This window comes from Microsporum canis, genomic scaffold, assembly GCF_000151145.1.
Source record: "Microsporum canis CBS 113480 supercont1.2 genomic scaffold, whole genome shotgun sequence".
Lineage (NCBI taxonomy): Eukaryota > Fungi > Ascomycota > Eurotiomycetes > Onygenales > Arthrodermataceae > Microsporum > Microsporum canis.
Window position 1 is genome coordinate 2,415,653 of NW_003299168.1, and position 20,522 is coordinate 2,436,174.

Sequence of the window (20,522 nt, forward strand, 5' to 3'; positions counted from 1 at the left end):
TTCTCGCCCGACGAAAACTCCCAAAGTCGAGCAAACGTGCACAATCAAGGCCCCTTCACGGCCCCCGTTCGGCAGAATGTATTTTTTAACCCTTCCTTTGTTGCTCCTGTAAATGTTACCGCACCACAAGCTCCTCCATCGAATACAACAAATCCTCCATCTCCATCACCTTCCAACGTCACACCAGACAGCCGTCGAAATCATCGTCGCTCGTCAATCGCCAATAACTCACCACGAAGCAGTCTGAGAGCTCAGTCCCAGCCTGCCCGGCCAATATCGTCTTGCGTACCGAACAATTTCAGCACATTCTATGCGTCTGCTATGGGACAACCCGAAGTAGCATACGTTCAGAATGCTCGCCAGTCACCGGACTCACCCCAGCGGACCCCAACAGAAAAGGACTATGGCTTCTCTAGCACCGGCCCATTTTTCCTGAAAACGGGCCCGGTTGATGAAACTGGTGCCTCGCCAGAGTACCTACATTACTATGTCGGCGGGGACTCACCTCAGACCCAGGGTACTTATAGTCGTCGATCCATGGCAGCATCGTACCCAGGCCATTCTGGACTTGCGATCCGCAACGGTGGATTGTGTAATATATTTTATGCCCCTCCTGAGTTCCGACCTGTCCCAATGCCGAATCTTGAGCAGTCAAATATACCCCTAGAACAATTAGAAAACATGAATAACCACAGCCGACAGCCCCAGCCACAACAATATCAACAGACTACGCGACCCAAAAATATTTCGGATCATGGTCCATTGATTATTGATGGCTCCCTTCCGGCGAACGACTACCGAAGACAGTCCGCTGCCCAAGATGACCACAGTGAACAGTTTTTTACTCCTCAACATTCTTCTACCCACAGTCAACGAACATCTCGACAAGATACTCCTACGAATGGGTCCAATGAACCATCGCCATCTGACCAATTGGTTTATGACGAAGCTGAATTTGTTTTCAATACGCCACACCAGGAGATCCAACAACACCTCCCACAAATGAACGGGTGGGCGCAAAACATTCGAGCTAGCAATAAACCAGTCATGAATGGCCATATCGGTAGATCAGAAACGCTTTCAGAGCAATTGCAGCGATTTCAGCTTTCTGAACCAGTTTACCCGCCCCATGTTGACTCGATCCATCTCGTGAAAGAGAATGGTATCAGTAATCATGATTATAATCTTACCAATGGAAACGGAAACGGTGCACACCATACCCCGGCACAAACGCAGAAAACCGCCACTGTGGCAAAGGGCTCTCCAGCAAAAGAGGCCCGCGTCACATCTCCTACGGTAAAACGCCGTGGTAATGGCGCTGACTCGGAACACCATGCGAACAGCGTGTCACAGAAACAGAAGCCGAAATGGCATTCTGTTAGCGGTATACCCTCTATGGCCGTCTCCAATACCATCGAGAACAGGGAAGGTCAGAAACCAAATGGTATGCATGCTGCCGCGAAACCAATCTCTAACGGTGTGGGGCATGAGAACACCACTAGTTCCAGTAGTGGCTGGCAGACGACGACAGCGAAGAAGAAGAATAAGAAAGGCACAAATAAAATTGTAACTGGAGCGGAACCCCTTCCTGCCGACGAGTCGCTGAGGAAAGGAGGATGAGAATACAGCTATGGATGGGGTTTGTCTTTAAGAGAAAACATATATTTCGGGTATTTATTCCGGGATATAGGTATGATGTTTGGTCACGGAGTTTCGGGTTGTCAGAGCCCGGCCAATGGGAATTCACGACTACGATGACTACACTACAAACGCACAACGACATGCCTTGAGATGACCCACTTACTACTTGTCGACCGAACATCATACCATCAAAAAAGTACATATTTCACAAGATTCAAGATTGAAAGACGCGAACGATCCGTTTATTATCTTGAGAAGGTCTGGTTTTATTCAACTGGCGTGAATTGTTTTGGTTAGCAGCATGTATGTGTATGCCACAGAGGTGAATCCTTTTTCCCCCTAAGCTGGTGGTTCACCTTTCTATAGGAGCGAAAACTTTTTCCTTTTTTTATTACATGGGAATAAAAGAACTCAGCATGTTAGTGACGAATTGTGGTTGCAATTTTTCCTTGCCTTTCCCCTTTTTCCCCCCAATTCCCATTTGTCTACGGCATTAATGCACCGTGCCTGTCTCAATGCGCTGTCTGATTGATAGTACTAGCTACCCTATTTCTTCTTTCTCTTCCCCTTCTTGTCCCAAAATTGGATGGGTCCTTTTTTTCATGTTGTTCATTTAATACCCCCAGCAATATTCTTCTGTTCTGTTACCCCTTTAGCCCGTTGTGTTCTTGTGGATTTGCTTTTATGTTTCTACTACCCTTATAGATGCAGAGGGCCCTGCACATGCTTTTGTCTATTGTCTATTGTCTATTTTCTGTTATCATTATCTGGTTTGCTGTTCTCTTCATGATTGGATCATTGAACGGAGCTGTAAGATTTCTGCTGTTTTCTATGTTTTTTGGTGGAATGGGTTAGGGATGTGGGAATAGAAGTAGTTTAAAATTTTTGAGAAAAAATAATTAAAAAAAATAAAAGATATTCAAAAGTGGACGTTTTAGATATCTTTTTGTAATATATTATCTTCATATCCAAACATCGTGGCATTTCGTGACCCTTTTGATATCCTCAAAGAGGCTTTCGATAATGAGTCCGCAATTTCTATCGTCTCCAACATAGAGCCCGACGAATTGCCCCTTCCTGCCTATTATAAAACTTCCTGAGTCTCTTAGGTCGCCGAACGATTTGCATTTCCATGATGTATTGCTATCGGTGCGGTTTCCCAACATATTCTTGTAGCCCTAGAGCGTCTGTCACCCGGGTTTGCATATCAGCAAACTTGATCTCATTTACAGTACTTCCAGTAAGCCCAGTTCCCTATTCATCCTGAGCAGGCGCTCACCATCAGCTATTGTTGCTGTGCCAGTCATAACTGGTCCTGGGGGGATATATGAGGCCTTATAATTTAGGTCAACACTATCTATACTTGGGATCTAATACTAGCGTTAGTGCTCATCCAGAAGACATGCAACCTATATATTCAAGAGACCAAGTGGACATACCTTATTTCTGTGATAAGATGGTCAGCAATGTCCACTAAGACCCAGTGTGGGCGTTCTTGTGGATTAACCCTGGGCCAAGAAGCAGTATAAGCAGGGCAAGACACTGCTGATTCTCCAAAAGAAGTAGTCTCAAGAACGGCTATTTCAAGCTCACTACCCTTGGTTTGCGAATATCCGTTATACAAAGAGTGAAATCCAACTTCTGCAACAACGCAAAGGATGTTCGTTATACCGAATCTCTCCCAGGATCCTGAGGCCTCCTGCAGGAGATTAATAAACTCTCTAAGTGTTGCTGCGGGCTCTATAGATTCCCGAGGGCCAAGGTTCCCTCCAGCCTTCGCCTAGCATTCCAGTCTCATGAACTTAGCTTAACTCTTTATAGGTGTGCCAGATGTTGCCGCGGCATATATTGACGACAATTTTGCTATACTACGACTATCCAGTAGCTGCCCAATCTTGTCTCTGAATATATGTAGGTCATGGTACTCGAGAGAGTATTGTTTCCCAACCGGTCCGTAAGTCCATTCTTTGGTGGAATCTTCAGCAACGGTGATAGTAATAGTTATTGGATCTCTATCGCAATGCTCCTCCATCCGGCGAATAACATATACTAGGGCCCAATCAGTTTCCCCAAGAATAGCTTGGACGATAGGCCGTAAGATGTTCCAAGATTTAACAAAGAGGCTGTTTTGTACCACTGGATAGGTTAGTAGTGGCCAAGGATCAGCTTGCGTATTGATGATCTCTATATTTAACTGCGCAAATCTTTTGGAAGAGCTTCAGTATTTCTTTGTATGCTTTGTACCAAGTATCGCTCATAACGTCATGCTTTCTAGACCCGTGTGTCGCGTCTATAGGGTAAGTCCGCGGATGATCGACGAATCAGTTGCACGCTAACGTTGTTGGTACCGTAACGCCAGATGATGCTGGGACCGGCTCTTCGAGTTGATCGACCTATGCGGGTTTTTCTAAGCGAGATGGTCGCTACGTGTAGACAACCTCACTAAATAAGAGCCACCACTGCGAAAATATTCATTCTATACCTCATTATTGCTTACTATGAAAGCAGTCCCGCTAGCCTCATTCTCAGAAGAGCCTTCAGCTCTCCTCACACACTTTTGTGTGAAACTTAGGTATATCTTTGGGGTATAGACAGGGTATATTACGTGCAGGACCAGCGTAAGCAACCTCTGCGCTTGGGTGATATTTCTTTGGGGCAGGGGTAGGATGAGGAGGTCGATCTAGCGTAGCCATGATACCGAAATACTGTATAGGGAAATAATAGGAAGATAAAGCAAGGTCCTAGTGGAATAAGTTAAGTAACTTTAGGCCAAGATATGCCGGTTGTGAATAGCTTAGAGTGAATGGTAGAGAAGAGCACAAGTGAAGAACTAAAGTAAGGGATAGCCGCGCTATCTGTAGATATCCTTAAGAAGTAAGGAGCTATTGAACCATGGAAGGACCCGGTATATCAAGTTGAGTCGATCGCATATGGCAAACTTTACGCTGTACCATTAATGGGACTGGCAAAACATGTAGCAAACCACAGCCGGCATAAGGTAGGTGTCAGTATATTGGTTCCCCAACGAAGATATACGAATGCCGGAAAATAGAATGTCAAGCCTTCGCGGAAGAATCCCTATTATGGAATGGATGCCGGAGATCAGAAATGGCTGGAATGCATATCTCCTTAAAATATTGCACGACCATATCAGCGGCCTCACTATTTTGTATGGATATCGCTGATGCTACAGCAGCACCAGGGTCAAATATGTCTAGACAAGGAAGCAGCATAGATGGTTAGATGGTACATCTTTACAAGACGATGTTGATGTAGCTGTTTTAAAAAGGTCATAGTTGGGAGAGGCCCGAGCATATTGGGTGCGGCTGCGGGAAAACAAATATCCGAAATTGTAGGTCACGGGGTGAGGCTCTTGATCTTTATATAGAATGATTATTTTACACGCTGATGAGAATCTTCTATGCAACGGCGTTTATTAATTAATATATGATTATGATAAAGTTCAGGGAAAAGAAGGAGACGTTAATAATATACAGAGCATGAGGGTCTAGTCCTAACACAAAACCATGCAAACATAGACGAAAAAAGAAGCATTCATGGAATCCCTATTCGCATCCTTAAAACGTTTTGAATATGTGCCGGAGGTTGTTTGTCTAACCTAGATTAGAAGTTCAGAAATTATGAATGGAAGTATAACCTTGCAGGCAGTCAAGAATACTATTATGCACTGGATTAGAGTCAAGGGAAGGAGGTAGATGGGCTGGCTAGTTAGGTGTAGCCAGATAGCCAGGAAGGCAACAGAATAAAAATGTCGGAATAACACCATCGGCGACCTGATTACGCCCGACAGCAGTCCGACTGGCCCGTCAATAAGTCCGAGCTGGAAATACCGGAAACAGCCCCGTTGTAGGACTTTCAAGTTAGGATCTAAGAGGTATGATATCAGTAAAAACGATCAACCGCACAGACGGAGGAAGGACACTGGGAGTTATACTGACCACCGGCAGCAAATATAGAGTATAAAGCTTGAGCAAGAATATTAATAACTGAAGTTAATGACTTCCTTTGCCAATGGAACTTGGATAATTGTTTTAAGACGAGTTTTGTGTTGCTGAAATCGGGGACCGCTTCCACACTGAGAAGGTCCCGAAGGAGAACGACATCATTGAACGCCACGGTCATACCCCCTCCCGTTAATGGGTGGCGCATATTCAGGGAATCTCCCAGGAACATCAATCCAGGAATCTTGTTCGTGACGGGTCTGAGGAAAGAATTTGGCATGGATCGGAATCCACCCTTCTCCAGTGCGGCTTCAAAGGAGGGCCGTATACACTCGGGTAAGGAGGGAAGTACGACATTTCGCATGTGCCCCTTGACACCCCCATTTGCAACTGATGCTGAAGGTAGATTGTCCGGTATGTCAATTAAAATCCGGGTCTCATGTTCTCCTATCTGGTATATAAGTATGGGCGGGAAATCTCCCAGGACAACATGGCCAAATCCCGGCATTGGTAATTTTGCATCGATAAGCTCAAGGCCCCAGAATTTTGATTTCGCGACTGGCGCTATAGGAAGGAATTCCTTCCTGAAGGTGGACGCATATCCATCCGCCACAACGGTCAACGGGGCAAAGTAGAAGTCTTGTTTTCCATCAGTGACACATTGGACTCCGAGGACGTCTCCCGTATGGGTTGATTTATAGTCGAGACAGCCTTTCGTCTCAACAACAGTGACATTCGGATTCGCAGCAGCGGCCTCTCTAAGGCGCACGATTAAACGGCCGTGGTGAAAACATCTGCCTTCGAGCGTCTTCTGATTGGCATCATTGGGAAAAGGGATTTTCACTCCAGTGCCAAAGTATATCACATCATATCCATACGTCCTCACAGCATCTATCCCTTCCAGGCAATCTCTCAATCCAAGTTCCTCGAGAGCTCTAACGCCTCCGGGTTGAAGCAGCTCTCCCACTATGCGATCGGGTTCCTTCCACGACTTCTCAAGGAGGATAACGCTTCGTCCCTGGTTCCCCAGCGCAACTGCTAATGTACACCCCGCAACTCCCCCACCAATTATAACAACATCGGCTTCGTGGTGTTCATATCGTCGTCGCTCGGCCTCGTTGCGGTATGTCTTTGGCTTCGGTGGGCCGTTGGCGAACCCGTTCTTATACTCTGGAGGAATTTCTGCAACCATTGCTATGGGTAATCAGGGAAGAATAGAGGACTGAGCCGTAGCACTGGTAGTATCACTGCATCATCTGCTTGCGAAAGGGAGTCTGCTAATGATTTAACTGAGTCTTTGAAATGTAGAGCAATTTATTTGCTTTCCCACGCCCAGGGGTGGGTCTTGGCATGCAAAGGTACCTCACGCCACCAAAGAAAAAAAAGACATGTGAAAAATGTTGGTTTATGGCATGATTTCTTCTTTTTAAAGCATAATAGGGGCATCGGAATATTTATACAGCCCCATTAGCAGGGGAATACAGATGTAACGCATATATTACTAGAATATATTTGTATACAACACTGTTTTAGGCAGAATATTAACATTAGATGGTTGCAGTAGAGACGGTCAACGGCCTACATTGAATGGCGACAGAGGGGTGCCTGTCAATGCCTAATAATATACAAAAGACATGCTATATAAATGAAATCAACCATGTCCGAGCTGTAGCTCTGGTTCTAACGTGTTCGCGGTCCCTCTAGAGCCGATAAACCCGTCCATTTCGATAGGACCTTTCCTCTCCTTTCCAGATGCCAATTCAAATTCGGACCTTTCGCACCAGTTTTCAAGCGTCTGGACCAGACCATTAGCTCGCAATGTTAGGTCTTGGGGGCGGATGGGTGTATCGTGATCAGTAACAGGCATTTGCCCTGGGTCTTTCTTCGCTGTCTCTTGAGCGACAACGGCATCGGCACGGCCACTTTGTACAGCTTCTTTCTGATCAAGGAGTTTCACCAAGTAGTCGAGGTATTCGAGCTCATTATGGAGCGTATCATCTGCCGCATTCGGTGCCGAGGTATTAGAATGTTGTTCAAGCACATACTTGAGGTGCTCAACTAGCCGTTGTAATTCAACGACTAGATCTCTGTGTAGCGCGGAGCTTCGGCTCATTGCCGTTAAAATAGCCCATCGGAGCCCTCTGCGACTCCCACTTGCGGCCGCTGCCCTAGCAATCATCTTCACAGCAATAGCATCAAATGGCGATGAAGCACCGTATTTTCCCTTATTGACTGCGCGGAATAACCTAAGGGCAGCTCCAGGTTTCCCCTGTTTAATCAGCATCGCACTAGCGCTGACGGTCATATGGTGTTTGATTGGAAGCATATTGTCTTCAAGGACCCTATAAAAAAGGAAAACTGCCATCTTTAATGCCTTCTCCCTGGATCTGACCTCGAATATTTGCTTGTAGAAATGCCCCAACTTTGTCTTGTCGAATTCCGGGAATGATGTTTTTGCTCCTTCAAGAATTTTCTGAGCCTCATTTGCACACCCTTTTTGCATGAGACTGGCGACAAGAGCTAATTCAACATGAATTTGCTTCATAAACTTTCCTGACGCCTTAGCTGTGGTAAAAAGCTCAAGAGCTTCATTCATTCGTCCAGCGTTAATGCTATGGATCATTCTCTTACGGAGAGCGACAAATTTATCCACATCTCGTCCGCTCATCGGCGCAGACTTGATTTTATCCGACCAAGCTGTTCGTCCTCCAGTCCAAGGGAGTTTGTATGCCTCCTCAAGCGGGAAAGAGTCCCTGTCAAAGCCGAGCATCCTTAGAGAAGCCCCAGCTCGGCCATTTTTCTCCTGTGATGAACGGAACATCCGCCACAAACCTACGGCACTCTTCTCGCAAGTCATTCTGTGGTTCCTCAACAGATGAATGAAATGTTCTTTATTGGATGTCACATTCCATGATTTGGCTTTTGCAACCTGCAAAAACTCGTCAACCATTTCCATGTTTCCCTTCTGGATAAACGCAATAAGGATATGCTCGAAAAGGACATCATCCATTTCTAAATCATACTCCTCAATCGCTTGGAATATAAATTTTCGGATGCTTTCACCGGAATTTCCAAGGAAATACTCTAGAAATATGCGATCGAAAACCTTCGTGAAGTTTTTGCGGCCAGACCTATCTAACCCCAACTCATGTATCTGCCGGAGGCATTGTTCGACACCTTGCCAATCGCTCTTTAGTGCCTTTCCATATGCAAGTAAACCCAATGGTCTAAGCCCGATACTAATACCATAAATAGACTTCATTTCTTCAATCAAAGCCTGGGCCTTCTCGTCATATCCGGACTCGATATATGCCTTTAAAAGAGGATTGAATAATCGCTCTGTCGGAAGTATTTCGAGGCCCAGGAGGGAGCTCGCCAACTTTCCAGCCTGGGTCTCAACTAGTTCCATATTACGGCTTTTCGCATACAAACCACCCAGGTAAATTGCGCTCAGCCCGCAGCTTTTGTCATCTTTTAGGTATCTGAAAACAAAATTCTTGGCCTCTCCCAGCCTATATGAATCCACTAGTGATCGTAAGACTATCCCTCGAAGTTCATATGATAGCTCGAAACGGTCAGCATGGCGCAAATAGAGTGATGCAAGGGTATCGGCACTCCATCTTGACCCTTGAGCCAAAATTAGTGATTCCCATGAACTTGAAGTCACTTGGCCGTTTCTTTCATCCCACCGGAAAATACCACCCGCTAGAGATGTATTACCAGCTTTCAGATTTTCATTAAATATCCTGGAAGAAAGCTCCTTCAGGGCTTCCAGGTTTTCCTCGACAAAATCTCCGGGTGGGCGTAAGAAATGATGAGCCGCCTCAATCGGTTGACCCTGCTCTAGGTGCTTTTCAATTCTCGATTTCCATTTTTGATACTGAGTAGACGGTGCAATATTCAAAGAGGAGCCGGCAAGTTTCATCATGGCACGAGGGTGAGAGTATCGAGCACTCAGGTCTAGTGGATTCGAACGAGGATTTGCTAAGGGGCCCTTATTCGTCACCATAGTTTTTGAAGCCTCCAATCTGTCTTTAGCAATCGAAGATTCTGATGGGACAATATTTTCGCGGCTTTCGTAGGGAATTTTTGCTCCTGCAATATCTCGGGTCCGACTCCGGTCATCAACAGGAGCTGGTTTCTTCTTCATTGAATCTAAGCCTAAAAATTCCCCAGCTTCTGCGGCCTCCATCATCCTCTCCACTGCTATCCCTCGCCCCAATGTGCTGTAATTCGGACATGACGACTCGAGGGTTCGTTTTTGCTTGACCAGGTTTTCTGCTAGGCTGACTCTCCGGTTCACTTCGTAGGTAATTGTGGCAACAGTGCATATACTTCCAATGACACTAGCTGTAGAGCCTGCTAAGGCTAGTCGTCGCAAAACCCGTAAAGCTGATCGCGAGGGGACTATATTTCTGGTTGACGGGCGATACATATTTGTACGCGGTGATGTGGATGCGAGTATGTACGGGGCCACCCAGATGGGCCCAATGCAATTGATAGTATCTATAAACGTCCCATTTCTATGGGAATCGTATTATATGCGGATGTGAGTCGGGTTCGGGTGCGTAGTTGGTGTCGTTGAGTTGAAAGCGAAGTTCCTCCCAAAAGTTCACTTTTTCCCATTTCTGCTTGCTTATGTAATAGATTTGACAGGCCACTGTCTAGCATGGCATGATAGGCTTATACTTCTCATTGATTGGTTAATTCGTAGGCAATCATATTTATTGGTAGTAACTCTATAACAATTCCTAATGGCTATTTACTTTCAATAGCTGGTAAGAGGGTAGTAATATTTTATTCAGATCTGAACATAATGCTCACCCATCACCTATACGGATACTTTGGACGCTCATAATGACAAATACTTAAATGGCTTGCCACCCTGTTAAAATGTGATAATACAGTATTAAGCTAGGAGATATATTCTAGTAGGATCTGATAACCTTGGGAACATGGCGACTCTAGGTACTGGGTAATAGCTGAACGGAGGTAGATAGCAAAAACGGATACTAACTCTAATTATGCCAATTAAACATTGTTCGCACGTATTTATATTCTTTCTTCATGCTGTGTAGAGGAATGAGCGTTTCTCGGGCCTGTTGAATCTTCAACCAATGATTCAGGGAGATATACTGCAAGGGAATGGTAGAGTTAGTCGAGCGAAGACGGCATTGTATGGAAAAACAATGGGAATTCACTTACCATGTGGCAAGATAAACCAACAAGAAATGAAGCTGAGAAAGAGTAAACTTGCTAAAAGTACCCAGACGGCCTGCGTCATTTTCCCAACTGTCCAGCTATAAACTAAACCGAGTATAGTGGGTGCTATAACGCGAGCTAAAGCATGCAGTAAGCCCACGGCACCAAGAAGCTGACCTGTTCTATCTGGCGGTAAATGTTTTGTCAAGGTTGAATTGATGGTTGGAGATGCCATTGCACTCATAGCATTGAGAGCGCCACAAAGCATCATGAGTGGGCCGGTCTTGACAAAACAATATCCCGTATACCCCAAAAATTCAAATAGGATAGAGACTCTGATAATTCCAATATCCAACTTGTCTGATCCAGAGTTCGTATGAGACTCGCTCATGTTAATGTAGCGTCGGTTCCGGACCCATCGAGTAAGAAGAGGTAGGACACCCAGCAAGACGATAACCCTGACTGTGCTTCCCACTGAGACGAATAAGCTGGACTCAATATTACCCCACCCAAACATATATTCAACATATAGTATGAGGGTGCTCATTGTACCCATCGTAACTCCAAATAAGGCCGTGTCAATTGCCGCCAAAATGATCAAATTTCGTTGAAGCAACTTCAAACGTGCTTTCCCGGCCGTAGTTTTAGTGATGGACTTGTCAGTAAGCGGGAAAAGGACGGCTAGAGGTTTTAATAGGTTGAGAGGGTTGAAGTCTTGCAGGCAAAATTTATTAATATCCAGAGGCTTTATGTCCCTCTTCTCTCGATTACGCCTTTGGCGCTCTTTCGTCAGTGACTCTGGGGCGATGAAGGAGATGAATATAGGCATTATGATCTGGCAAGCTACAACGGCGTAGAATACGATTCGAACGTCTCCGGTCATTTTGATAAGGTAGCTAGCAGCAAGTGGGCCAAGCGCAATGCCGATGAACAAGACACCATGGAAATACCCGAAGGAAACATTTCGTTTATTAGCAGGCGTACAATCCGCAGCATAAGATTGCGTCAATGCCACGGCTGCGGTGATGGATCCAAACATTCCGTCAAAAACAGCTCCTAGAAGGAGGAAGTTCACGGAGAAGGAATTAGGGAATGTTGCGACAAGTGCAGTGACTGCTTCACCAAGGGCTGTGCCTAGGGTGCATAATCCAATAATTTTCGTCCTGCCATACCCGTCAGATAACACACCTAATTTCGGGCTTACCACTGCCGAGAGGATACCAGCGATGAGGTTCATCACGAGTTGGAGCCTAGAGACCAGTGCATGTACCTCTGGCGTCCGGCATTGTGGGTTTTCCGTTCCAAATATTACCGGAGTATAGGTGAACGTAGAGTCTTTCGCCGCACGATCAGAAAAATATTCCCGGCAAATCAGCGTGAGCATGAGGTTGATCTTTGGGACTGCGACTCCTCCAAAGGCAAGGGTAAACGGAAGAAGCGGAGGCAGCAGCCATAGAACCTGATTAATTCATTATTAGCATGGATACAATAAAGAATGAGCCTTATCCAAGGACTCTTACGGAAGGCCGTTTCCACCAGGGTAAGGAAGAGAAATCATCTGCCTCAACTTCATCTGGGCCACTGGATAGTAATGTCGTTCTCTCATCCGATATCTCTACCCCCAGTTGTGATTCCGACGTAAATTCAAAGGGAGTCCGTCTCCCTGCAGTCATATCGTCACCCGTAGTATCTTCAGGCCCAACTTCGACGCCAGAACTGACTGGTTTTGAGATAGCCATGAAGCCGAGATTCGGTTTGGTATGGAGCTAAGGCGTGGTTCATGGACAAGAGCGAAAGACAGAACCTCGTCGACATACACTATCGATGGGGGGGATTTAACATGGGAATATGAAGGAACAGTATCGCAGCATTATTATGGTGAAACCGTTGGCATTCGAGCCAAAACCTGGAGAATGTAGGAACTATCCTTGGGCAACCGGGCTTATTCCTATACATTATTCCTCCCAGATCTTTTCGTCCGGTCCCGCTCGAAACATGTCCGTAAAAATTAGTCATCTCGTTTGGTGATAGGATGGTGGAAGCGAATCCTTTGTTAGCTTAATAGTTGGCTTCGAATAACGCCTATGTTGGCTGCTGAAATGCTGTGATGGATAGTAAGCTGTGAGAAATTGTCCCGGTCTTGAACGGGTAGTTGGGACGATGAAACGTAGAGTTACGAGTTACGGTGCGGTTGCGTCATCTGTTTTTGTTATGTATAGCTGCCCCTGCACCATCAAACTACGGTAATGCATCTTTTAAGAGTACCATATGTTTGACCGTTCCCACTCTTCTTGTGGTTTTGGTAATAAATCATTATCTAGATGGCAATCGCCGGGCGGGAGATGATAATATACAGATGGGATGGGAAGGTCGTGGCTAGATAATTCATCGAACGAGATCGCGACCCTCTGGGCCGGCAAAGAACTTCTTCTGCTCCAAGCACCTCTCGCTCGTACAGTTTTGACATCGAAGTGTCATCTGGTGTGAGCACTTCGCGCCACTTCGCAGGTGATCAGCCGCGAGGTCGGCTAAACCTTGAATGAAGATGGGGTTTCCGTTAAGACTTTCAACTCGTTTGACGCCGGGGTTGTTTGCCTCATGAATAACCTCTTTGTCTAGCTCATAGAGGGTTTCTATATGGTCACTCGTAAATGCGACAGGGATAAGGAGAAGATCAGTCTGTCCGCGACTAACATAGTTTTGAACTGTATCGCTGGTTTGGGCCCCCAGCCAGGCATGGGGGCCGACTTGAGATTGCCAGCAGAGGCGGTAAGGGTTAGAGAATTTTAATCTTTGCATAATCGCATTTACTGTAGCGGCCACTTCAGCAGGGTACGGGTCACCTAGAAATTAAGAGTTAGTTAGGCTAGGGTTACAAGGAGAAGGGTAAAATTCATACCTCGATTAACCACACTCATTGGTAGACTATGGGCTGAGAAGAGAAGAACAACGTTGTCACGCCTATCCTCGGGGTATGTTGCAAGTTGAGCTTCAATATTTTGGGCAAACGCCTCGATCAACCCTGGGTGTGTCGGCCACCTGTCGATAACGCTCCATTGGATGTTTCCACTAGCATCTTCTGCTTGTTCGGCACCACTCCTTCCCTCTAGTTTATTTTTCCATCTCCATAAGTCGTTGAGTGAGCTTCCTGTAGTCGAACAAGAGTACTGGGGATACTGCGTAAAGGCAACAGCTCGCCCGCCTTTACCTCCTCCGAACCCATCTTTCAGGAGCTGTGAATACATCTCCTCCGTCAATGGAGCAGCATATCTGAATGCCACATACGGTTTATGTGGCGCGGTTTCTGGCGATATCTTATCTAATATTTTGCACATTTCGGAGCACTGGTACTCCGACCACTTTCGAATCGGAGAGCCACCCCCAATGTCGGCGTACTGTTTCTGAATTTTTGGAGTCCGGCGTCGAGATATGAGGGGCCCAAGGTAAGACTGCAGTCGTCCGAGGGGTATCAAATCACCATCCGCCTAGACCAGGTTAGCTTTTGCAGAAGGTCTTCACCGGCTGAGCCCATACCTGGGCTTTACTTACAAATAGTCTGCTCAAGAAATCGCCGACCTCATCCGTGGTGGAAGGCCCACCCATGTTTAGAAAAACCATGGCAGTAGGCCCCTTTGACCCTGCTGCATTCTGAGTGACAGGTGGCACTACGCTCGCCATACTGCGGGAGCTTCCATTGTATGAGCAGATTGGAGTTGATGCACGCAGGCACGAGGAGACACTCCGCAGTCCGCCACTAGGAATCCTTGTCACTGTCCTTTGGAGCGCCATTGTGGTAGTTTTATTAGCGAAGGGCTGAATCAAAGCTCCCAGGCGGAGGAAATGGCTGGCTTGATGGATGCTTTGAACAAGAAAGGTAATGCCAGAGCTTTTGGCTCAAAAATAAGTTCCCGAGGCTGCCACACGAGCCAATCACAGCTGGCATTTAAGTCATTCTGCACACGTGACTTGGTGTCTTAGCGCGTCTCGACGCGAGCGGCTAACACGTCCCGTGACCTGGCCGTCGACTTACTAAACTTCCCAAGCAACGCCAAACAGGCAACAGTTAGTTACATCTACATCCTTTTTTCACCACTTGCTGTCTTAAGTCTCTGCAGTTGTGATGGCTTCTAACTGGGCTCGCGATGAGGATATTGCGGAGGAGGAGGAAGATGAAGTTGACGACACAGTATGACATCACTGGAATGCAACTAAATGAATTGCAGCTTAATGACTTGTACATCCAGGGCTATAAATCTAGCAAAGATGCAGTTCTCTTTGCAATCGAAGTGAGCGAGTCCATGCTGGCTCCTCCACCTGAATCTAAGTCGAAGAAGGCAGATAAGGATGCACCTATAACAGCAGCGTTGAAGAGTGCATACCATCTCATGCAACAAAGGATTATATCTAGCCCCCATGACATGATGGGTGTATTACTATACGGAACCAAGAGCTCCAAGTTCTATGATGAAGATGAAGAGGGCCGAGGCACGCTTCCCTACCCTCATTGCTATCTCTACATCGATCTAGATGTCCCAGCTGCATCGGACGTCAAGGAACTAAGAGCTCTAGCCAACGATGAGGATGACTCTTCAGAGATATTAGTCCCATCAGAAGAGCCCGTCACTATGGCAAATGTGCTATTCTGCGCTAATCAGATATTTACTTCAAAGGCGGCAAATTTTTCTTCCCGACGGCTGTTCATTGTAACTGACAACGATAGCCCTCATGCAAATGAAAAAGCCCTTAGATCGGCAGCCACAGTAAGAGCCAAAGATTTGTATGATCTTGGAGTTACTATTGAGCTATTCCCAATCTCCAGACCAGGGGCTGAATTTGACCGATCAAAGTTCTACGATGTAAGCCTTGTCGGACATGTATTATTACAAACCCTTCTAATATCTTTTCATTAGGATATCATATATAAAGCTTCTTCAAGTGATCCGGAAGCCCCCGTATATTCACAAGCTGCGGCCAAATCATCGACCTCGGGAGGAGATGGCATAACGCTGCTGAACTCGCTTATTTCATCGATTAATTCTAAATCTATCCCTCGAAGAGCGCTATTTTCTAATGTTCCCTTGGAGATTGGGCCGGATTTTAAGATCTCTGTTACAGGTTACTTGATCTTTAAACGACAAGAGCCTGCTCGAAGCTGTTATATTTGGCTCGCCGGCGAACAACCCCAGATTGCCAAAGGCATAACTACTCAACTTGCTGACGACAGCGCCCGTGAAATAGAAAAATGGGAGATCCGTAAAGCGTACAAGTTTGGAGGCGAGCAGATCTCGTTTACCCAGGAAGAACAAGCCGAGCTTAGGAACTTTGGAGAACCAACTATCCGGATCATCGGCTTCAAGCCACTTTCATCACTCCCTATCTGGGCGTCTATGAAACATCCTACCTTTATTTACCCATCCGAGGAAGGGTACGTAGGCTCAACGCGTGCCTTCTCAGCACTGCAGCAGACACTACTGAAGCAAAATAAGATGGCTTTAGTATGGTTCGTCCCCAGACGGAATGCAGCCCCTGTGATGGCCGCCATGATTGCCGGAGCAGAAAAGCTCGATGAGAACGATACACAAATTATCCCGCCTGGGATGTGGATTCTACCTCTTCCGTTTGCGGACGATATCAGACAAAACCCTGAAACAAACCATATTACCTCCCCTGATTCTCTTGTTGATAAAATGAGGCCTATTATCCAGCAACTGCAACTTCCCAAGGGCAAATTTGACCCGTATAAGTACCCAAACCCATGTAAGTTTAGTCTGTTCTGTTTGTAGGTGGCCCATGCTGACTGCTACATTTACCAGCACTTCAATGGCATTACAGAATCCTTCAAGCTCTGGCACTCGATGAGGACGTACCAGAGCAGCCAGAAGATAAGACTATACCAAAATACAGGGCAATCGACAAGGTACGTTAGCAATATACTTGCACCTGCCCATCTTCAGCAGGCAGGAGATGGTGCTGACCCACGTCTAGCGCGCTGGCGAACTTGTAATAGCCTGGGGCGAAGAACTTGAGTCCCAATACCGTACCCTGGAGAAGAGCCAACCCGTAACTTCGACTCTAGTTAAGAGGCCAGCTTCAAGCGCAAAGAGAATCAAGGAAGAGCCAGCCTCAAAGAGAGCTAAGACTGAGGAACCTGAGGACATTAAGTCTTACTATGAAAAAGGTACTTTGAACAAGGTAAGCCCAGATATATCTTACTCAACTGATGGTAAAAGTGGTATGAATCTAACTGGAAATGTTAATATAGCTCACTGTTGTCGTCCTGAAGGATTTTCTAGCTTCCCAATCTCTTCCAACTTCCGGAAAGAAAGCTGATCTGATTGAGAGGGTGGAGGAGCATTTCAGCGGGTAAATAGGATTTTCTCATGCCCCCTATCATCATCACTATCTTCATTATGGAAAAAAAAGAGCGACTTGCGCTACGAATAAAAGAAAACAACTTTGTAAACGGTATTGACATGATGATTGATTGGTCTGTAATATATACAATAAAAAAAAGTGGAGAGTGAACACTGCAAAAAGAAAAACAAAAAAAGAAAGGCCGACGTCGGACGGATTCGAACCGTCGCCCCCGAAGGGAATTGATTATCTGTTTCAGAGAAATTCTAGTCAATCGCATTAGACCACTCTGCCACAACGCCTTTGTTGGTGTCTGGGATGTGTAGTCGAAGTTAATAACCTGCAAAGAAGTACAGTAGAGGAAAGCTATCTTACACTATTATGGATAATAGATACGCCTTTGGCATGCAAAGGAGACATCATAATCATGTTTTCCGACGAGTATAGAGTAGTTTTACATGAAATCATGACAATCTACAGATCAGAAAGAAGAATTGAAATGCAGATCCATTACACAAAGCCGCAGAAGCCGAGACACCGATAATTGTACAGCTGGAAAAACAAAGTTAAAAAAGAGAATATCGTTAAGATGAAGGGCAAAGTCGATGCAAGGGTGGATTTTTACGCAGCAGATTGGAAAATCGGGTATCGAAATATAAATCATTATATTAAAATCTACGATGCGAGGTTAGTATGGGTTCTCTTGTAGAGATAGAGCAAAGAGGTCTCACCTTATTTCATAACTTCCAGCGCGGGTCATATATCGCACCCACTTCACACTGCTATAATTGCCCTTTTCAAACACTTTCAGATATCGTACCAACAGCCCACTACTCGTGAACATTAGCAAGCTAAATGCAAGGCTGAGAGGCGGCCGACTCCAGGTCTTCTGCTGTGTCATGGACGTCAAAGTGGCCTCCGCTGTAAGGACGAATTCACTCTGGCCAGAAAACCTTGCAATTTTCCAGACTATATTGTTCTGCTCGGGCTCATACTTTGCCCTTCCCTGCGTTGTTCGTTCGGTGATTTTCGCTGTATTAAGAGGCGTAGGTATGCGGACGACTACATTCGTAGCAAACAGCTTAGGGCCATAGTTGGCTTTTATAGCAATGCTATACTCGACCTTTGTGGTACCTATCTCACGGACGATAGGATGTACTTTGAAAGGTAAGTTCACGTTCTCAGTTGCTCGGTATCTCATCAGCTCGAACTCCCCATCGGGAGGGACGAAGGAGATGATACGATCAGCGTCAAACTGGCCTAGCTTGACGCATTGATGGAACTGGCAATCTTCAAGCGTAACGCTTCCCGCCGCAGCCCGGGTCGTTCTTGGTTTCCCAGGCATACCTCCGGCATCATCGTTATCTAATAATAGCCTGTCATTAAGTCCAAATTTGCATTCTGGAGTTCCGGTGAGATACGTTCGCATGACTATGTGGCCGTTCACGTCTGCTCGTAATACTGTCCCGGTGGCAGACATCAAAAGGTTAACGTCTTCAATCACATCGACAAACGCTTCGTTTTTCCGGTATTTGATATCAGAGCGTCGCCACGATAATGCGCCTGTCGCTTGCATGGTGATGCGGCTCGAGTCGGTGGGTGAGTTAACAATTGATGACTTGACGCCTTCAGTGGTTATATACATTTTCAATGTATCCGTTTCGGTGTTTTGCGGATATCCAAAGTCGAGGATCTCTAAACACGCAGGATGAAAATTAGGAATGAGGATCATTCACGGGCAAGTAAATATCAGCACCTACCATCCAGCAATTCATAGATCAACACAAAATTGTTCTTGACTGCCTCCTCGTCGAATTTCCCAAAGTACCCCTTCCCCAGCATTATTAATTTGTATAGGAATTCAAACACCAACGCCGCATTCGCATTGCTTTTCGTAACTGCGACCAAATATATATTCTCATGCTTGACATGGCTGAATGTTGTCGAGCCAAGTGTCAATATCGGAGATCGAACCTGCGCATTCGATATGACCTGAATACGGAAGATGTCTGCAAGCCGAGGCCGGCAGTCATTGCGAAACGAGCGGAATATAAGGTTCTCACCCTTCTGATTGAAAATCAGAATCCCTGATAACATCGTGACAGACAGTAAATCGCAGAAAAGGAAGACACCAGTGTGCCCGAGGAAAATCTTCTTGTTGTTCGCTCCAGTTGGGGCTTCATCGAAATGGAGGTACCTAGACGGGTCCGAGCGGCTCACCGGAAGAATTGTCGGAGCGAGAAGGGCCGGGATACTGTAAATTCGGTGATTGGCTGGAGTTCTGGTCACTAATTGGCTCTTGCAACATGCATTAAGTAGCTCACACCAGCTTAGTCATAACTTATTTACATAAGGAAGTCTCACGCTCGCCTGGAACAGGAAGATGTTGGTATAAATAAGGTTTTCGTGGTTACACGTGACGCGGGTGTAATAACGTATATCCGCGCCGCGCCAAGCGGGTTGGAAGGAGACGTGAGGGCAACCATCCCGCTGGCGCTGGAGAGAGACAAAGGAGCTATATCGATGGATTATTCGGCACAGGTTACTTGCCTTCTAGATGTATAAGGGGTCTTCCAAATAAGGCCATTTTATAGGTTTTATTGATCTCGGTACGGAGTAAAGATAGAAAGTAAAAAAATAGGTAGTGTTGTTATGCTAGCTACATGCGTACATTCTAATTATCCAAAGTATACTACATATAAGATATAAAGCTCCTTCGTAAGTGCCTTCTCATATAAACTACGTAAAGATGCTTGGGACGGAATTATCATATTATTATCATTTCGGTGAAGACGGGCTGGCGAGTATCGCACAACTAGTGTCATTCAGGGATCAGAGAAATAGTATGACTATGTGTTGACAACAAAATACATGGTAAAAAAGTTGGAAAAGGAACTCCATCGCTATATAGCTGAGGTACATCCTCTAGCTACTGTTGAGAATCAGGCTCCCTTTCTTTTATATTTACTGCGAGCTGTATATAAAAACCTCCCGCTTATACAAGTTGATAGTTATGGACCTTAACATCAGCTGGCGTGTGTTAGTTGGGGCTCTGGTCACTTACTATGGGACTCTTGTCTTCTACCGTCTGTTTCTTCATCCTCTGGCTCATTTTCCTGGCCCCAGGCTGGCAGCTATCTCACGCTGGTATGAGGCCTTCTATGACGTTGTTCTAGGTGGCCAATACACTTCGAAGATAGCAGAATTGCACAAGATATATGGTATTAAACGTTTTTATCCTAATATACGCTGGGCTCCAACTAACATTAAGCCATTAACAGGGCCCATTATCCGCATCAGCCCGTACGAACTCCATGTCATCGATCCGGCATTCTTCGAGAACGCTTTTATCGTTCCGATGGG

At 45.8% G+C, this 20,522-nt stretch overlaps 9 protein-coding genes and 1 non-coding gene across 10 annotated transcripts in view; 3 read left to right on the forward strand and 7 right to left on the reverse strand.

Annotated features, from left to right (window-relative positions):
* Positions 1-1,620, forward strand: part of MCYG_02363 (PAP/25A associated domain family protein) — a gene marked incomplete at both ends in the record, with an annotated part of 3,495 nt that extends 1,875 nt beyond the window's left edge. The window contains one exon of the mRNA XM_002849383.1: positions 50-1,620. Within this exon, the coding sequence (XP_002849429.1) occupies positions 50-1,620 (1,571 nt within the window). The remainder of the gene's footprint in view (positions 1-49) is intronic.
* Positions 1,621-2,603: 983 nt separating this feature from the next.
* MCYG_02364 (uncharacterized protein) lies at positions 2,604-3,899 on the reverse strand (the record flags this gene model as incomplete). Its single annotated transcript, XM_002849384.1, has 5 exons — positions 2,604-2,819; positions 2,877-3,003; positions 3,081-3,381; positions 3,454-3,857; positions 3,886-3,899. 5 exons carry the CDS (start codon positions 3,897-3,899, stop codon positions 2,604-2,606), a joined length of 1,062 nt encoding a protein of 353 aa, XP_002849430.1.
* Positions 3,900-5,273: 1,374 nt separating this feature from the next.
* MCYG_02365 (squalene epoxidase) lies at positions 5,274-6,795 on the reverse strand (the record flags this gene model as incomplete). The annotated part of the gene is made up of 3 exons (XM_002849385.1): positions 5,274-5,319; positions 5,493-5,529; positions 5,601-6,795. 3 exons carry the CDS (start codon positions 6,793-6,795, stop codon positions 5,274-5,276), a joined length of 1,278 nt encoding a protein of 425 aa, XP_002849431.1.
* A 459-nt stretch (positions 6,796-7,254) lies between these two features.
* On the reverse strand, positions 7,255-10,038 carry MCYG_02366 (pentatricopeptide repeat protein; the record flags this gene model as incomplete). Its single annotated transcript, XM_002849386.1, has 1 exon — positions 7,255-10,038. The coding sequence occupies one exon, from the start codon at positions 10,036-10,038 to the stop codon at positions 7,255-7,257; it is 2,784 nt and encodes a 927-aa protein (XP_002849432.1).
* Positions 10,039-10,621: 583 nt separating this feature from the next.
* Positions 10,622-12,544, reverse strand: MCYG_02367 (conserved hypothetical protein; the record flags this gene model as incomplete). Its single annotated transcript, XM_002849387.1, has 4 exons — positions 10,622-10,738; positions 10,870-10,931; positions 10,983-12,264; positions 12,326-12,544. The coding sequence occupies 4 exons, from the start codon at positions 12,542-12,544 to the stop codon at positions 10,622-10,624; spliced, it is 1,680 nt and encodes a 559-aa protein (XP_002849433.1).
* A 646-nt stretch (positions 12,545-13,190) lies between these two features.
* MCYG_02368 (ferrochelatase) lies at positions 13,191-14,594 on the reverse strand (the record flags this gene model as incomplete). The annotated part of the gene is made up of 3 exons (XM_002849388.1): positions 13,191-13,648; positions 13,705-14,290; positions 14,355-14,594. The coding sequence occupies 3 exons, from the start codon at positions 14,592-14,594 to the stop codon at positions 13,191-13,193; spliced, it is 1,284 nt and encodes a 427-aa protein (XP_002849434.1).
* Positions 14,595-14,947: 353 nt separating this feature from the next.
* On the forward strand, positions 14,948-17,140 carry MCYG_02369 (conserved hypothetical protein; the record flags this gene model as incomplete). Its single annotated transcript, XM_002849389.1, has 6 exons — positions 14,948-15,661; positions 15,716-16,230; positions 16,318-16,562; positions 16,619-16,722; positions 16,791-16,997; positions 17,099-17,140. The coding sequence occupies 6 exons, from the start codon at positions 14,948-14,950 to the stop codon at positions 17,138-17,140; spliced, it is 1,827 nt and encodes a 608-aa protein (XP_002849435.1).
* Positions 17,141-17,362: 222 nt separating this feature from the next.
* MCYG_10528 lies at positions 17,363-17,461 on the reverse strand. Its single transcript has one exon. It is a non-coding gene; the product is annotated as a tRNA-Ser (tRNA).
* Positions 17,462-17,827: 366 nt separating this feature from the next.
* Positions 17,828-19,746, reverse strand: MCYG_02370 (AP-2 complex subunit mu-1; the record flags this gene model as incomplete). The annotated part of the gene is made up of 4 exons (XM_002849390.1): positions 17,828-17,834; positions 17,891-18,854; positions 18,920-19,488; positions 19,706-19,746. The coding sequence occupies 4 exons, from the start codon at positions 19,744-19,746 to the stop codon at positions 17,828-17,830; spliced, it is 1,581 nt and encodes a 526-aa protein (XP_002849436.1).
* Positions 19,747-20,172: 426 nt separating this feature from the next.
* The window catches only part of MCYG_02371 (cytochrome P450), a gene marked incomplete at both ends in the record, with an annotated part of 1,795 nt that continues 1,445 nt past the window's right edge, over positions 20,173-20,522 (forward strand). Inside the window, one exon of the mRNA XM_002849391.1 lies at positions 20,173-20,462. Within this exon, the coding sequence (XP_002849437.1) occupies positions 20,173-20,462 (290 nt within the window). The remainder of the gene's footprint in view (positions 20,463-20,522) is intronic.